Source organism: Ostrinia nubilalis, chromosome Z, assembly GCF_963855985.1.
Source record: "Ostrinia nubilalis chromosome Z, ilOstNubi1.1, whole genome shotgun sequence".
NCBI lineage: Eukaryota > Metazoa > Arthropoda > Insecta > Lepidoptera > Crambidae > Ostrinia > Ostrinia nubilalis.
Window position 1 is genome coordinate 6,013,168 of NC_087119.1, and position 15,279 is coordinate 6,028,446.

The following is a 15,279-nucleotide window of genomic DNA, read 5'->3' on the forward strand; positions in this document are numbered from 1 at the left end:
TCGCTTTTGCCATATCTTTTTCACTGTGAAGACCATAATCTGTCTTCCTCTTACGATTCCGCACCATTTTCTTTTAGTACCTTGAAATGGTACAAAAACATTTTGTAATTGGGGCTGACTTTTACAGTGTCACACAGTGCCCCAGAGAGGCAAACCAAATTGAAAAATTCTAATTAATATTTTAAGGTATGTTTACAGCAAACAATTCAACGGTAATATGTAGCTAAATGAACATAAAAATAAAGAAAAATATCAACATTGACCTGAATACAACACGTCCGGAAAAAAATTAAAAACTTTGAAACGATTTTTTCGCCGTTTAATAACACAAAAACAATTTTTGTTTGTTAATTTTCAAGCGCGGTACAAACTGTGGCAGAAACAACGGTTCAAAGATGGCGGCTTATGAGCTTGACATAGGGGAAGGGGGGGCATAGTGGAGTACTTAACTTCAATCGAAAAAATAAAAAGAACCAGATAAGTTACGAAGACTAGTTTTAATCGAAATGATACTATAAGTATTGTATTATAGATAACTCTAAAAAAAATTTACGAATTATTAACCATTTTGGCATAAATTAACTTTTTTTATAGTCTATAATTTTCCGCTTTGCCCTTATCATAAGGGTAAAGTGGAATTGCACTTTGGGCAAAGTGAAAAAGGCACTTATTAAGCGTTTATCTACTCTATTTGAGCATTTTGCAAATGAGGTCAATTAAATGAAATAACATAAACAACTTATTTGGTAATTAGGAACTGTTTTAAGCCATAAAAAACCTTGTCCCTTACTACTGCAAGATCATATATTTTTCGCTCCAGTTGTTTTGAAAAATACTGGACGAAACCTATTAATCTTCTTCGATGCATCACCAGATTTCAAATGACAATGAAGAGTTCCAATTAGGATACCATATTTTTTGATGCCGAACTAATCGCAGTAAGACTCGCTTCCTCCATCGCTCTTCTCATTTGATCTCATGTCCATGAGCCTTGGTTCGTTTTACTTTTGTAATAATTATGAACCATCTGAAAAAACAAATTAAATATTTCTATGTGGGAATCATTCCACTTTGCCCCCTTGTAATTTTTTCCACTTTGCCTTTTTGATAATAATTACAGTTTTCAATTGATAACTAAGAAAGTATTAAAATTTGTTTAATCTACAAAATGTCAAATGAATCTTTGATAAACAGATATTAGATTTAAATAATAAAAATACCATCACTACTCACTTTTCACAATAATATCCAGTCTCCATGATCCTTGAATTTCGTAAGAAACTCACTCGATCTACATCGCGCAGTCATGTAGCCTGCTCGGTGGCGCTAGCTGGACTGATTTTGGTCAATGACCTTGGTCGGCCCTGTGCTTGGCTTACGTGAAGCACGAGTGCCGTTGGGTGAAAGAGTGTTGGTAAAATCAAATTTTTCGCTTTGCCCACCCCTTCCACTATGCCCCCCTCTCCCGTGTATACCAACATCATACAACTAATAGAAAGGGACGAAGAAATGTGCATTGTAACATTGTGCCCCGTGTAACATTGTGCCCCACCTTACCCTATTAAAGACTGTACCTAAGTAGACAGGTACGCCTCGAGATGAACTTTCAAGTTATTACGGACATCTGCGTATAATATCAGTGACCAGTTAATTATAAGGAAAATTATAATGGCAAGTCATTAACTCTACTATAGATTAATGCGTTTTCGCTACTGTTTAATGCAGTTTTCATCATATCATAGTTAAATAAAACATACTCGCTTGCATAGATAAATATTAAGATGCATGTAAATATAAATTAATAGGAGAAATTGGAAATTATGTAGATGTTAATTTTGCGGAAAATTTAACAATAAAAACTTTCTAGTTGCTTTCGAGCAATGTCTAAATGTCTATCCCGAGAATCCCAACTAATCCCAACTAATATTATAAATGCGAAAGTAACTCTGTCTGTCTGTCTGTCTGTCTGTTACGCTTTCCCGCTTAAACCTCGCAACCGATTTTGATGAAATTTGGCATAGAGATAGTTTGAGTCCCGGGAAAGAACATAGGATAGTTTTTATCCCGGTTTTTGAAACAGGGACGCGCGCGATAAAGTTTTTCTGTGACAGACAAAATTCCACGCGGGCGAAGCCGCGGGCGGAAAGCTAGTATATTATAAATGCGAAAGTAACTCTGTCTGTCTGTCTGTCTGTCTGTCTGTTACGCTTTCCCGCTTAAACCTCGCAACCGATTTTGATGAAATTTGGCATAGAGATAGTTTGAGTCCCGGGAAAGAACATAGGATAGTTTTTATCCCGGTTTTTGAAACAGGGACGCGCGCGATAAAGTTTTTCTGTGACAGACAAAATTCCACGCGGGCGAAGCCGCGGGCGGAAAGCTAGTAGTACATAAATGTTATTCTTACGAAGTATAATAAATGAATACCAGCGTTAGTTTTTTTCAATTTTGAACGCTTTTATTAATTAAATAAATAATTATAAAAAAGCTAATCAGTATTTTTAGACCACAAAGTTAGTTTCAAGTATTCTGATATTGATAAGTAAGTAAATAAATTACAATAACAAAATATTTTGTTTCTACTTACAATAGGTTATATTCTTTTGAATCTGGCTGTACTAAGATTAATAACAAGTTGTACATGTAGGTACGTACAATCGTACATACATTTTAACTACATGTTTCAATACCTACTTGGGTGTATGTTACAGCAATTCATATTAAATTGAATGAAATTAAACGAAATTAATTCTAATTTCACGAATACTAGTATATCTAACTGGGTTACAACTTACAATAAATGTTAACGTATAGTTAAGTGCCTTATACAACAACCAAATTGAATTATAATACGAATCGAATTGCGATTTTCTTTAACAAGGAGCGAATAATGTAGAAGAAAATACTGGATCAAATGCTGGAAAAATCATGAGCATAGGTGAATGAGAGTATGAAATTGATTTATAATATTTATTACATGTCAAATTGTCAATGCAATGTTATAATATAGCTAAAACTTTTCATGCAAAAATATCTCGTATATTTATCAAAATTATTTTATGAATTTATATCCCTTTCTCGATTTTTACTATAATTTTATTTGTACTAGTATTATTGTACTCTTGTGAAGAGTTTAAAATTATTTAACTACAAGTTTTTCAATATTTTCATTATACTCATTGGATTTGTCTTATATTTGGGGAATATATTAGGGTACTGTGTATCATGTAGAGTGTTATTTTAAAAGCTAGCCAACGATTTCAATTTCACTCTGTGTAGCTGTGCTGTCGACTATCTATACCAAAATATTCACTTTCGCTCTCATTGAAGTATCTTGATGCACTAACTGCAGTAACTGCATAATGCAGCATCAGATTATGAGCATTGTAAAACTCGAAACGTCGAGTAAAAGCTTTGGCAACAAGCGATAAGCAACGATTTGAATTTTAAACGTTCATTGTATGCAGATAGAGAAATTGTGGGTGCTTGGTACAGACCAAATCGGGCGGTAGTATGAAGTGGAATTTTTAATGTGCCATGCTTGGGACAATGTAGTGATACTATGAATCAAAAAACAATGCTCTCATAGGTTTACTTTTAAAAGAGAAAATCTACTTTAAAATAAATAATAAAAATATGCCAAACTAGCTTTAGCCTACGGCTTCGCCCGCGTAAAACCAATAACGATAATACTGTAAAGTTTCATCGAAATCCGTTACAGTAGTTTTTGTGTGAAAGAGTAACAAACATACATTCACACAAACTTTCGCATTTATAATACCTACTTATTTGCTCACATCTAAAGTACCCAGTACATATTAGTAGATAGAATTTTGTGTTATCGAGAATCCTCGACAATGTCTTTATAAATATTTTTTAGTTTTTTCTTGTGTTTATAATTATTGTTATTTAATTTTACATTACCTTCATTTCTTTTTTCAGATTTACTAACTATGACAATCACTGCAAAAATGGTCTAGGAAGGAATATAGAACAATCATAATTAGGTACATTTTATTATTTTGTTTCAACGCTTCTCTTCCTTTTTAATTCAAATGTAATAATAGGTAAAACTATTTCCTTTATTATGCTGGCGCTGATATGATTTATGAAGCTTATAAATTGAAAAAATAACACTTTATAATATTTAGTTACAACATAGATCGTCTAGCAGTGGACGTCATTTGGCTGAAACGAACGAACAACAACGAAAAACAGATCCATGATAATCCAGGCCTCTACCAAACGGGCAATATGGAAATCATTGGGGTAGGCCTTTGACCAGCAATGGACATCCTGGTGGCTGAAATAATGATGATGATGATGATGAAAAATCAATAAACAACAAAACAAAATGCTTTGTTTTCGGCTGAACGGAACAATAAGATCGATCGATAAACAGGAAACATTTCGGTTCGGCTAATTAGGTTATTAATTATGTAGGAAACACCATAATGATGGTGCTAATAAGTGCCAAGTTCATGGTTCTGGCAATAGCGTATGTGTGTAATTTTTGCGATGTCGAATCAAAACAATGACGTTTGTGTTAGTGATGTTCAGATTGATAATGAAATGAAGGTATCTTTTTAGTCCACATAATGCTTGATGATATTTATAAAACTTAACGACTGAATTCTGACATCCAGGGGTAAGCAGCTGGCCCTTAGCTAGACGTCAAAATCTTATTTATTACTATAAGTTGAATAAGTCCATCGTGACAGTAAGATTTATCTACAAAAGGTGCTACAGCCATAGCATTATTGCAGCTACTATTACTACCTATTACATACATAGATTACAAACTTTCTTTCCTTATTAAAAATTAATAGACGTTTAACCCACACTGCGGTGACAAGTAAATAACAAAAACCATAATTTCCTCTTGGAAAGCTATTGACTGCTATAATGACTTCGTGTGGTAGATACCTACTCCATCTCTACAATTTCATTATAATCAAATCCTATATTATCTGATTTGATAATAAACTTGAATATTGGTAATAAACAAAGTTAATATCCTTTAATAATTTGTTCGGACATTCATAGGTATAGTGGCGACATAAAACACATAGAGACCCGCAAGAAAAGTTAAAAACTAAATAAGAATTCAGGAATTCATCGTCTAGAACTTAACTGGACCTTAAATAGGTAGGTATTGGTTTTCGTAACTTATGTAGGTATGATTTACTTAGCATATTATGAAATGGTTTAATGGGGTGTAGAGTCTAATGATTCAGTTACAGTTACCGTGGTTCATCATCTAAGCTGAAAATAACATTTTGAAACTCTCTAGAAAATATTTAAAGAACAAATTTCTACTTTGAAGAATTCAGTTTAAATAGTTTACTATTCATATTTGCTAATTACACCGCAGACGCGTCCAAGATATCTTTATTGGCTGGTCACGCGCAGGTCCGCAACGGTAAACATCAATGGATTAAATTAACCAACGATACGTTATACGAACGCACAACAAACTTTCTTTACAACTTACTTTCACTGCAATGGAAATAGACTCGAACACCATGGTGCTATGGTTTATAATGGGGTGGCTGACGTGGACAGTTGCGTAGAACTTGCGCTTGCGCATATAGGGTTAGTACGCGTTAGAACGGAAAGTCCTGAGATATTAATGTAGTTTTCATATAAAAAAACAAAGAATCTAAATTAATAACCCAAAGGTGACTGACTGACTGACTGACATAGTGATCTATCAACGTACAGCCCAAACCACTGGACGGATCGGGCTGAAATTTGGCATGCATTTAGATGTTATGACGTAGGCATCCGCTAAGAAAGGATTTTACGAAACTCCACCCCTAAGGGGGTAAAACGGGATCCACGCGTACGAAGTCGCGGGCGGCCGCTAGTCTCGTATAAAGAAAAGGAGACGAAACAAACAAGTTAATTTCGTTTTAAAAATGCACCCTCAAGATAACAGCGTGAATTGTCACGCTAAAATAGGACAGTCCTGATGATGTCACGTATACGTCACTGGAATTGAAATATCACAGAGAAAGTTTCAAATCATTTGTCGAAGTCTACACTGAATAGACAAGTGCTTAAATAACAACGTGTGGTAACCCTATGCGCATGAGTTGAATGAAGATGCGCACTTCCGCCGGGAAGAGTAGTGTGCACAACAACTATTATGAAATAAAACGCTTGACTCGGAATAAATGCATTTCAACTAAGCCAAGGGACCGTTAGGTAACTTACAACACTGATTTCTAGAAGTCATCGATACTGATCAAACAATAATTCGACTATTTGTCTAATAAGTAGATATTATTTTACCAAGATAAATAAGTATTTCACACAAGTCGAGTTTCAGCATAGAAATAGTAGCGTAGGTAGGTATCTGATAAAATCTGACAGACGATAGAGTAAGAAAAAGCTTGAGATAGCGGAAAAGAGCTCACTGTCGAAATGTATCGATACTCCTACTATTTATCCGAGTAGGTAGTACGAGCATTGACAGACGTATTAAAAATAATCATGGTCAAAAACTATCAATACTTAGGTACTTTGGACTAACTACTACGTCAGCAATGATAAAAATATCTTTAATACTATCGATCTTTACCATGTCAGGTTACTAACAACAAGAAGTTTCATGACTTTAAGTATAATAAATTGCAAAAACCCAAATTAAATTTCTTAAATAAGCATTAAGTTAATGCCTGACCTGGTTCCAAATGGATTTATCTCGCTGCTATGTCATAATATTCGATAATGATCTAGATTTTTTATGCATGGAATAGGTAATTTTTGCATAACTTAACGCATCTCACCGAAATAACTAAGTATGTCTCGTATATTAACAAAAAGTAGTATAAGAAGACAATCTACTGGCTCGAGCCAGTGGGTAAACATATTTTTTTTTTAAATTATTCCAATTCTTTATAACGGGACTATGAATCCCACTTCTCGTTCCCATCCCACCACTGCAACTCCTGTGTAGCCAGGATCTACAGCTTGACCGCCATAAAAACCCAACCAATGAAGTTCAAGTTTCATCATCATCATCATTTCAGCCATAGGACGTCCACTGCTGAACATAGGCCTCCCCTAATGCTTTCCATGTTGATCGATTGGTAGCAGCCTGCATCCAGCGCTTCCCTGCTACCTTTACGATGTTGTCAGTCCACCTTGTAGGTGGACGTCTCACGCTGCGTTTTCCGGTACGCGGCCTCCATTCCAGAACCTTGCTGCCCCATCGGCCGTCAGTTCTGCTGCGTACTATATGCCCTGCCCATTGCCACTTCATTATCATCGGATTAGCAAGCTGAAGCTCAAGTTTGTCCCGGGGGGAAGTTAAACTGTCATTGGACCCGTAACGAAATTAATCAGAAGAACATAGGAGGAGTTCGAAATTAAGGTTCGACTTATCCATTGCAAAGCGGATGACAGGTGACAAACAAAGGTTCCGTGCTTTTAAGCGATTTTGTGAAATACGTATATTAATGGCAGGTTCTTAGGCCCCCTTAATTAATTTATTGTCCGTGGTGCATATTTTTTCTTAAAGGTTATATCCAATTCTTAGTGTGTTGGCCCTTTTCAGTGCGTTTACAAAGCTTTATTGCCCTATCATTACTTCGGGGCAACACTACTGCTGGTGATAAGAGGTGGCGGTTGAAACTCATTCCAATTGTAGCTCAAACTCAGACTTAGACTTCACTTTAACTTATCTGTGCTTCAACCGAGTAAACTCTTTACCTAGTCGTGATCAAAGATTGTTTATTTACAGCAAAATAAATTTTACCTCCGACTTTTCCTCGTATTGAGAAAAAAATCGTTTCCATTAGCCCAATTACCAGCGTTTTACTTTCACTGTGGTGTTATTGTTACTTTTCAGATTGCCACGAGCGAGTAGGAGCACATTAATGATAAGTTTCTTCCATTGCATCATGAATGCATCATTGAATTTTACTCATAACTCTTACTATTAAATAAAATCTTACTTAATATTGTTTTCATGCTATTTGTAATGACTTGCAGGTACGGAAGAGATCAGTAGTTTAACTTTACTTCCTAAATGACATAAGTAAGTAAATCTAGTGTGGGCCACAGAAAATTATAGTCAAACGACGTCGTGCCAAGCTGGCTGCGTTATTAGAATAATTTACAAGTAATATCAGTACTGCGCCAAGATGATCAGGTAAAGTATCTCCAGTAAAATAAGTAAGTGTGTGAACACTTCCCGCACAAATTCTGGGAGATCCAAGAAGATTAGCTGTCTTAATTCTTAGATTAAAAGACTCACCCAGTAGTTGTCTTTGAACACGTGTTTGTTCGAGGAGCGCAGGTTGATCAAGTCCTCAAGCGTGTTCTGCCACGGTTTCTGCCAATTTTTCAACGTTCTCAAAGAGGTAGACTCACCCAGCAGTTGTCTTTGAAGACGTGGTTGTGCGAAGAGTGCAGGTTGATCATGTCCTCGAGCATATTCTGCTAGTGGTCCTTGCCGGCCGCGACTTGTTCGATACGTTCTCAAAGAGGTAGATTCACGGGTAGTTGTGAAGTTCTCAATGAGGTAGACTCACCCAGTAGTTGTCTTTGAACACGTGGTTGTGCGAAGAGCGCGGGTTGATCATGTCCTCGAGCATATTCTGCTAGCGGTCTTTGCCGGCCGCGACTTGTTCGACACGCTCTCAAAGAGGTAGATTCACCAGTAGTTGTCAAGTTCTCAATGAGGTAGACTCACCCAGTAGTTGTCTTTGAACACGTGGTTGTGCGAGGAGCGCAGGTTGATCATGTCCTCGAGCGTGTTCTGCCAGCGGTCCATGCCGGCCGCGATCTTGGTCGAAACGTTCTCGCGGTTCATGGCGTCGCCGGCATCCTGCGCGGGCTCATCACGCGCCGCCTCGGCCTTGCCGATCGCGCTGAACGTCCTGCAACAAAAAAAAAAAACATTTTAAACTCAATTGTCAAGAGCTAGAGGCGACAATAGCCTGGCAGTCGATTTGAACAGGGAGGCGTTGGATGCAGGCTGCTACCAAACGGGCGATGTGGAAATCATTAGGCCTATGTTCAGCAGTGAACGTCCTGTGGCTAAAATGATGATGATGATGAGTCGATTTGAGGATCTGTAGTTAGATTCCTATCGTCGCATCAGCCTAAGGACGACCACCACCGGACCAAGGTGGTGGTGGTGGTAACTGGTTGAGACAGTTAAAAGATAAATAAAATGAAAATACAGCTAGCTAACCATCAATTCCTATTATTGAAATAATCGGCGAAAACAAGTTTCACGCTGAGCAACTTTTTTGTTTATTGTTTTTTGTAGTGATTACTTAATTACTAACCCGTACCACAGGTTCATTTTTGAACTGACATTTTATAAGAGAATTAAACTTTAGGCGTTCATGCCTTTAAGCTACAAATGGCTATATATGAATAAATTATTCAAGTCTAAAAATACTGAACATAAAACTTATTGCACCCTCAGAAACTTGATCTATTTTTCTTTGGGCATATTAGATTCGTAGCTGAGTAACGTTCTGATATTTTTAAAAATTCGCAAGAAATGTCTTTAGTTAGTTGATGACGTGTTTCATTTTGTTAGTCTCGATCCATTAAAATAGCTATCAGTATGCAGACTGGTGACTCACAGACGACATGCGTTGCATTCAATGAAACGTTTTCTTACTTTTTTTTAGTCATTCAGGTTAAAATATTAATAACAATAACTGTAACTTGTCGACACATCGTGTCTAAACTAGACTTAAATCGGCTGCACGGATGCATAAATAATATATTAAACTTATTTCAAGAATTAATGCATATTTTATACGCAATGCAATAACGTGTTTCTTTATAGTCATTGAGTATTCGATTGAGTCACTCGATATTGGTTCAGTCTTCGCAAAAATGTGAGACAACAGCGTTGAAGGTAAGTTATGTGATTCACACTTCCTATGCGGACGTGTTACGAATTCTTACTCATCAAACCTATAATTATTACTACCTACTCGCGAATGATAGTTAACGCCTGGAGGCAGTGTGAGCGAAATTACCAAGATGGTGCCGAGTTATTCAATATTATCGATGTCTTCTTTAATTACGGAATCAAAAACAGGAAAATTTGTAATTAAAAATAACAATAAACGTAAGAAGCAAAAAAAAATGTAACTACATTGTTGATTTATTTGGTATTTATCTTCCGTTCTAATACAAGCAATAAATTATTGTTACATAAATTATCCATTCGAGCAATCAATTTCTTTTTTGTAGTATTTGTTTGTCTAAAGATAATTGATTCGGTCAATCGTTCGTTAACCACGTGTAAAATTAAATAATATTATTCGAAAAAACGAAATAACGATCGGTAGAATTCATTTGTTATTGACATTGAAAAGTTTCAGATATGCAATAATTAGTTTCCGTTAAACTAACATATAAAGTGAATAAACTGCAGATTTTTTAGGATTTACGAGTAGTAGGAGCGTTTAATAAACGTAATGAATTTTGATGTTATTTATAAGACAAAGCTTTTGTTTAGTAGATAAGTGCTATAAACAAAAACAAGAAGGTACTCAAAAAATATCGTAGTGCCTAATGTTCTAGCTTTAACATACACAAAAGGGCAATGATTGACACTGATTAACTAATTAACACTCGGTAGGTACTATGGCAAGCTACAAAACCTCCTATAGGTCAGTTAATGGGATTTAATAGCAGCTCAAAATAATGCTGTGGCTTGCATTAGTGCAGTGTTTGTATTCACAAAATCGCCGTAAAGGTGATCTTAAGTAATATTTGCCCAGAGGAGTTGACCTCTTTCGCTCAGGTTTCAGACGATTGCATTATGTCTGTGGTCGAGCTTGAGACCTACTTTGTCCCAGCTTTCTGTACCGTTTATTATGTCATTATCTCTAATAAGGCCATTTGTTGCCATCAGCATATTATTATTGCGCCGAATGGTTAGTTATTTTAATTCTGATTGAGTGAGCTAAATTGGAACATTTCATGGTAGCTATTGTGTTGGTCTAATGTTGGGTATTGAATTAATCATAAAGTAACTACTTATTTTTATCCACGAGTTCCACCTTTTATATTTATATCACCTTATTAAAGAACTCGGAGATGTCTTGGAAAAAAGACATAAGACATAAAACGCAAATTATTGTCCCATATTCAACTTGATGAGAACTTAGAAATCGAATAGACAATTCAATGTTTGCGTGCAATTATTTCATTTGACAGTGTTCTGTTTAACCATGAACATACATTATGTAGGAGACCATCTAGAATTAAGAATTAGGCAGCATCACGATACAATTTCAGAGTTAATTAAATTGCTCTAGCAATTCTCGTGGAGTGTAGAATTTGATACTTGATACACAGTCAAAATATTAATTATGTATTAATCATCTCTAAATAAAAATCAGTATTTGTAACAGTGACCAAGTTTCACTAAAGTTGATAGCTGCATCGTCTGCATCGGAATAATCGGAATAATCGCTCGCGGCAACGCGATTATCCGATAAACATTTCGGATGAAGCTGTACGAGTATGCCATTAATCCACATTTGAATAAGAAAGCGTATCGCGATCTATTTGTGCGCGGTGATCCGTGCGCGCGAGCATAGCTGGCGACAAATGGACCATGCGCGGAATGTCATGCGAACCACGTGGGAGAAGCATTTTAGCGTATCGTTTGCATTGCCGTTAGATGAAAAATGACCGCTCTTACAGCCGCAGACCACCGATTTTTAGTTGACCGATTCTAATTTGTATGAAGAATCGACCGATACCAAATCGGTTTAATGTGCGCACTTCCATGCAACATACAACTCCGTACTCATTAACAGCCTGACTCAACTATCGGCCAACTAAAAATCGGTAGTCTGCGCCTAGGCTTACAAGTCGCACAATAACTACCTACACTTGCACTCCATGTTCTAGGTATTTATAAAAATAGTCTATTGCCCGTATTCACAAACGTCAACGAGGTCTCACAATGCGCGTGTCACACGAACCAATCACAGAGCTCTATTCAACGCTGTGCATTCGATTTGCTGATTCAAGCATTGTTTGTGAATATGGGCGTAGTCAATCTTGAAAATCCTTAAAAAATTGGTGGGAATTTACATGTAGGTAAGTGACTCTACATCAGCCCTAGGCTCCTTCCTGTAAGGTTTAAAATGTCCTGTCACAAGATGCGAAGGGGTTCTGACCTTTCTACTATCCCTTGAGGATTTTCCTTAAATTTATCGCACGTCATCATTGCTTATTCTCACATATTTCTTATTCCAAGTGAAAATACGAGTATGATTAGGATACTTTTTGTAGCATTTCTACTTAATACTTACGTTTTTTGCTTATCAGCCGTCATTTGTATATCTTGTCAGAACGAGGACAGACGTTTTTGTCAATGTTGGATAATATCAAGTTGTCAGATTAATCGTGATATTTTTGTTTGGGAAATGGAGTTGCAGAAGAATTCAAATTCATCTATTCTCTCATCTATTCTAGACAGACAGACGTCGCAGAAAGTTATTGCTGATCTAGTTTTAGGATCTTAAATGCTAACGGTATTTTCAAATCTAAAATACAGAATAGAAACATCTTAGAGGTATAAGCTGCTTAACATTTGCTTGTCTGCTAAGAATTAAATCAGTTTAGTTTATTTATCGTTGCCGAGTCTGAAATGGTAATACCAAATTACGACCAATATTTGATTAAGAATTTAAAGTAAATCGTTCGCTTACATAACCAGCATCTAATTAAGTAACTTTAAGTTCCGTGTAGGTTTTTGATATCAATTATCTCACAGGCTTGCGCAAATGCTGGTTTTGCTCAATTCCCTGCGCTTACGGCGGAGTCGGCATGACCAAGAGGTAATCGATTGGGCACCACCATCGCCGATGCTCGGTGACATAACCGCAGACAACTTTGTGAGTATGGTTAATAACCATGCTTTTCGTTTTTAAAATCTTGATAAAAGTGTTGCGTCTCTTGGCTTGTTAGATCAGTGATGCACTGATAGGTTAATGAACCAAGCATTGCCATTCAAACTTCATTTATTTTAACAAAGTCTTTATAACGAATTGCTGGAACTGGCGATGGCTCTTTAAAGACCGTTTAGCAGTGATAGTGTTTGAACATAAAATTAAGCTTTCCGACACGTCCAATTAAACAAATAATAGTTACTATGTGCATCACTTGTGTGGACTAAGCACGCCCTCGGAAAATGCTCTGAAGAATCATTATTTCAAAGTTCTGAGTGGCTTATCCCAGTATTTGCAATCATTCCGTTTAATCTTTATCAAAATCCAAGTTAGTCTGTGTCTATTAAATTAAATTGTGCATGTCGAACTCTTTCAGGTCAATAGCTAACTTGATTAGGACGTTACGTCAATGGCGTAAGATTCTAATTGATTTGGCTAAGGCTTACATTAGACTGAGAATGCGCGGAGTAGGTCAAGATGCCGACAATTCTAAGGGACGAAGAACTCTATGTGGGTCTGCACATTCTCGCCAGATTGAGGGCTAGCATTAAACTTAGAACGGCTACTTCGAATTAGATTGTTGCTTAGTTAATCTGTAGTGTAGTGTTAAACTCAGTCAATGCGGCGGGGTGACATCGGCATAATTGGCTACTTGCCAATTTTCTGAAATATATTTTATAATTTTTGTAGTCTTATTTTAAACCCCCTACAATTAATTTTTTTTCAAAAATAACTTTATTTGATAGAGAAAATATGAAATTTTTATCTTTTGGTTTGAAATTCGAGCCAAAACACTGTGTCACGTGACATTTCTTTGCTATGACGTCACATTTTACAAAACAAGCAAAACAAGGCTAATACGGCACTATCTGTTCTGAGTGTTAAGTGTAAAGATTTAGCTGAAATTGTGAAAATGACAAGCTACAAAACGTGTGCGGTGCCTATATGTCGAAGTACGACAATTAAATGTCCCAACAAATTATTTATACACGTTCCTAAATGCCCAAAACGTCGTAAGCAATGGTTACAATTGGCACGCCGAGACCCACAGTTGAATATAATTTTGAAGGAGATCTGAAGTCTTGCTGACGTTTGAAGTTACAAAACACTGAGTTAAGCGCTAGACCATAGTTATAAACTGTGGGAATGCTAACAGTAACCTAATATGGGGCTTCAAACCATTATGTTATCGATGTCATTTATGTAATCAACCGCTCTATTAACTAATGTCCAAAATTCTCATCTAAAACCTAGTTAATATGGTTGTCTGTGGTTTACACTTTTTGGGAACCTATGATGACATGACGGTACGTGGTCACGTACCGGCAAGCGCAGCGAAGGACACCCACCCACAAGGTGGACCGACGACCTCATAAAAGCATCAAGGCGCTGGATGCAGACCGCTACGTACCAGTCACTATGGAAATCATTGGGGGAGGTCTATGTTTAGCAGTGGACGTCCTGTGGATGAATTGATGATGATGTAATCCCAAACTCAAAGAAAATAATCGGTAACCAATGTGCAACATTGCCTTCACTTTTCACGTGTTTCTCATGGGAGAGGGTCGTGCTCTTTATGTGGAACGACACACATAACAGTTCTTTTGACAATTTTCACACATGTTGAGCCATTGCCCTCTTCATTTTACACAATCGTCACGACTGTTGACAATAGGTAAAATTAAAGACACGTTGGTAAAATCATCATGTTGAATTTAGACTTGGAGCACTTTAGTAAAATTTGTTTTCGGAGGAACCTTTATTGCGTTCACCATTTCAGATAAGTAATTCATTCTAGATTTCAAAACCGTCAGATATCCCTTGGGCTGACTCAACCTTCACTGATCAGGTTTCATTGAACATCAGTAAGTTCTATGAACGTGAGGTGGGATTTGTCCCGTTTAGTGTTAATAAATGCTAGTCTTTACAAAAGTATCAATAGTTACTATACCTTTAAAGTATCCCCTTGTTGTCTACGAGCCTTTAAACTTTCTTTATGTTCACGGGCATCATCCCCAAGGTCAAACACGGCACGAATCACGTATAAACCACGATTGTGATAACACGTACTGTGTTTAGTGTTGCAACCCAACGTGTGATCGTCACTGGTCACTAAGTCGCATCACGCAGCGACATAATTATGATGATTAATCCAATTTTGCACAAGTGGAGTCCTAATTAGGTTTAGCATTGACATTTTAGTGAAATACATTTTGTAGTTGTGAAATGTCAAGTTATTTTTTGGTGATATTTTGAACAGAATATGAGTAGCATGAAAATGAAACAAAACTTCTACTATTATTTAGCAATAAGAGCGTATCTACAT

The 15,279-nt window shown here is 36.6% G+C and overlaps 1 protein-coding gene across 4 annotated transcripts in view; it reads right to left on the reverse strand.

The window, feature by feature from the left end:
• The window catches only part of LOC135087162 (nostrin), a 75,607-nt gene that overhangs the window by 15,345 nt on the left and 44,983 nt on the right, over nucleotides 1-15,279 (reverse strand). For 2 of the 4 annotated variants that reach the window (XM_063982000.1, XM_063981999.1), the window contains exon 2: nucleotides 8,705-8,891. In XM_063982000.1, coding sequence (XP_063838070.1) covers nucleotides 8,705-8,824 — 120 coding nt within the window. In that variant the 5' untranslated portion in view covers nucleotides 8,825-8,891. Of the gene's footprint in view, nucleotides 1-8,266; nucleotides 8,333-8,543; nucleotides 8,605-8,704; nucleotides 8,892-15,279 lie in introns of those variants that run through there. The other 2 variants (XM_063982001.1, XM_063982002.1) reach the window with 2 other exon arrangements.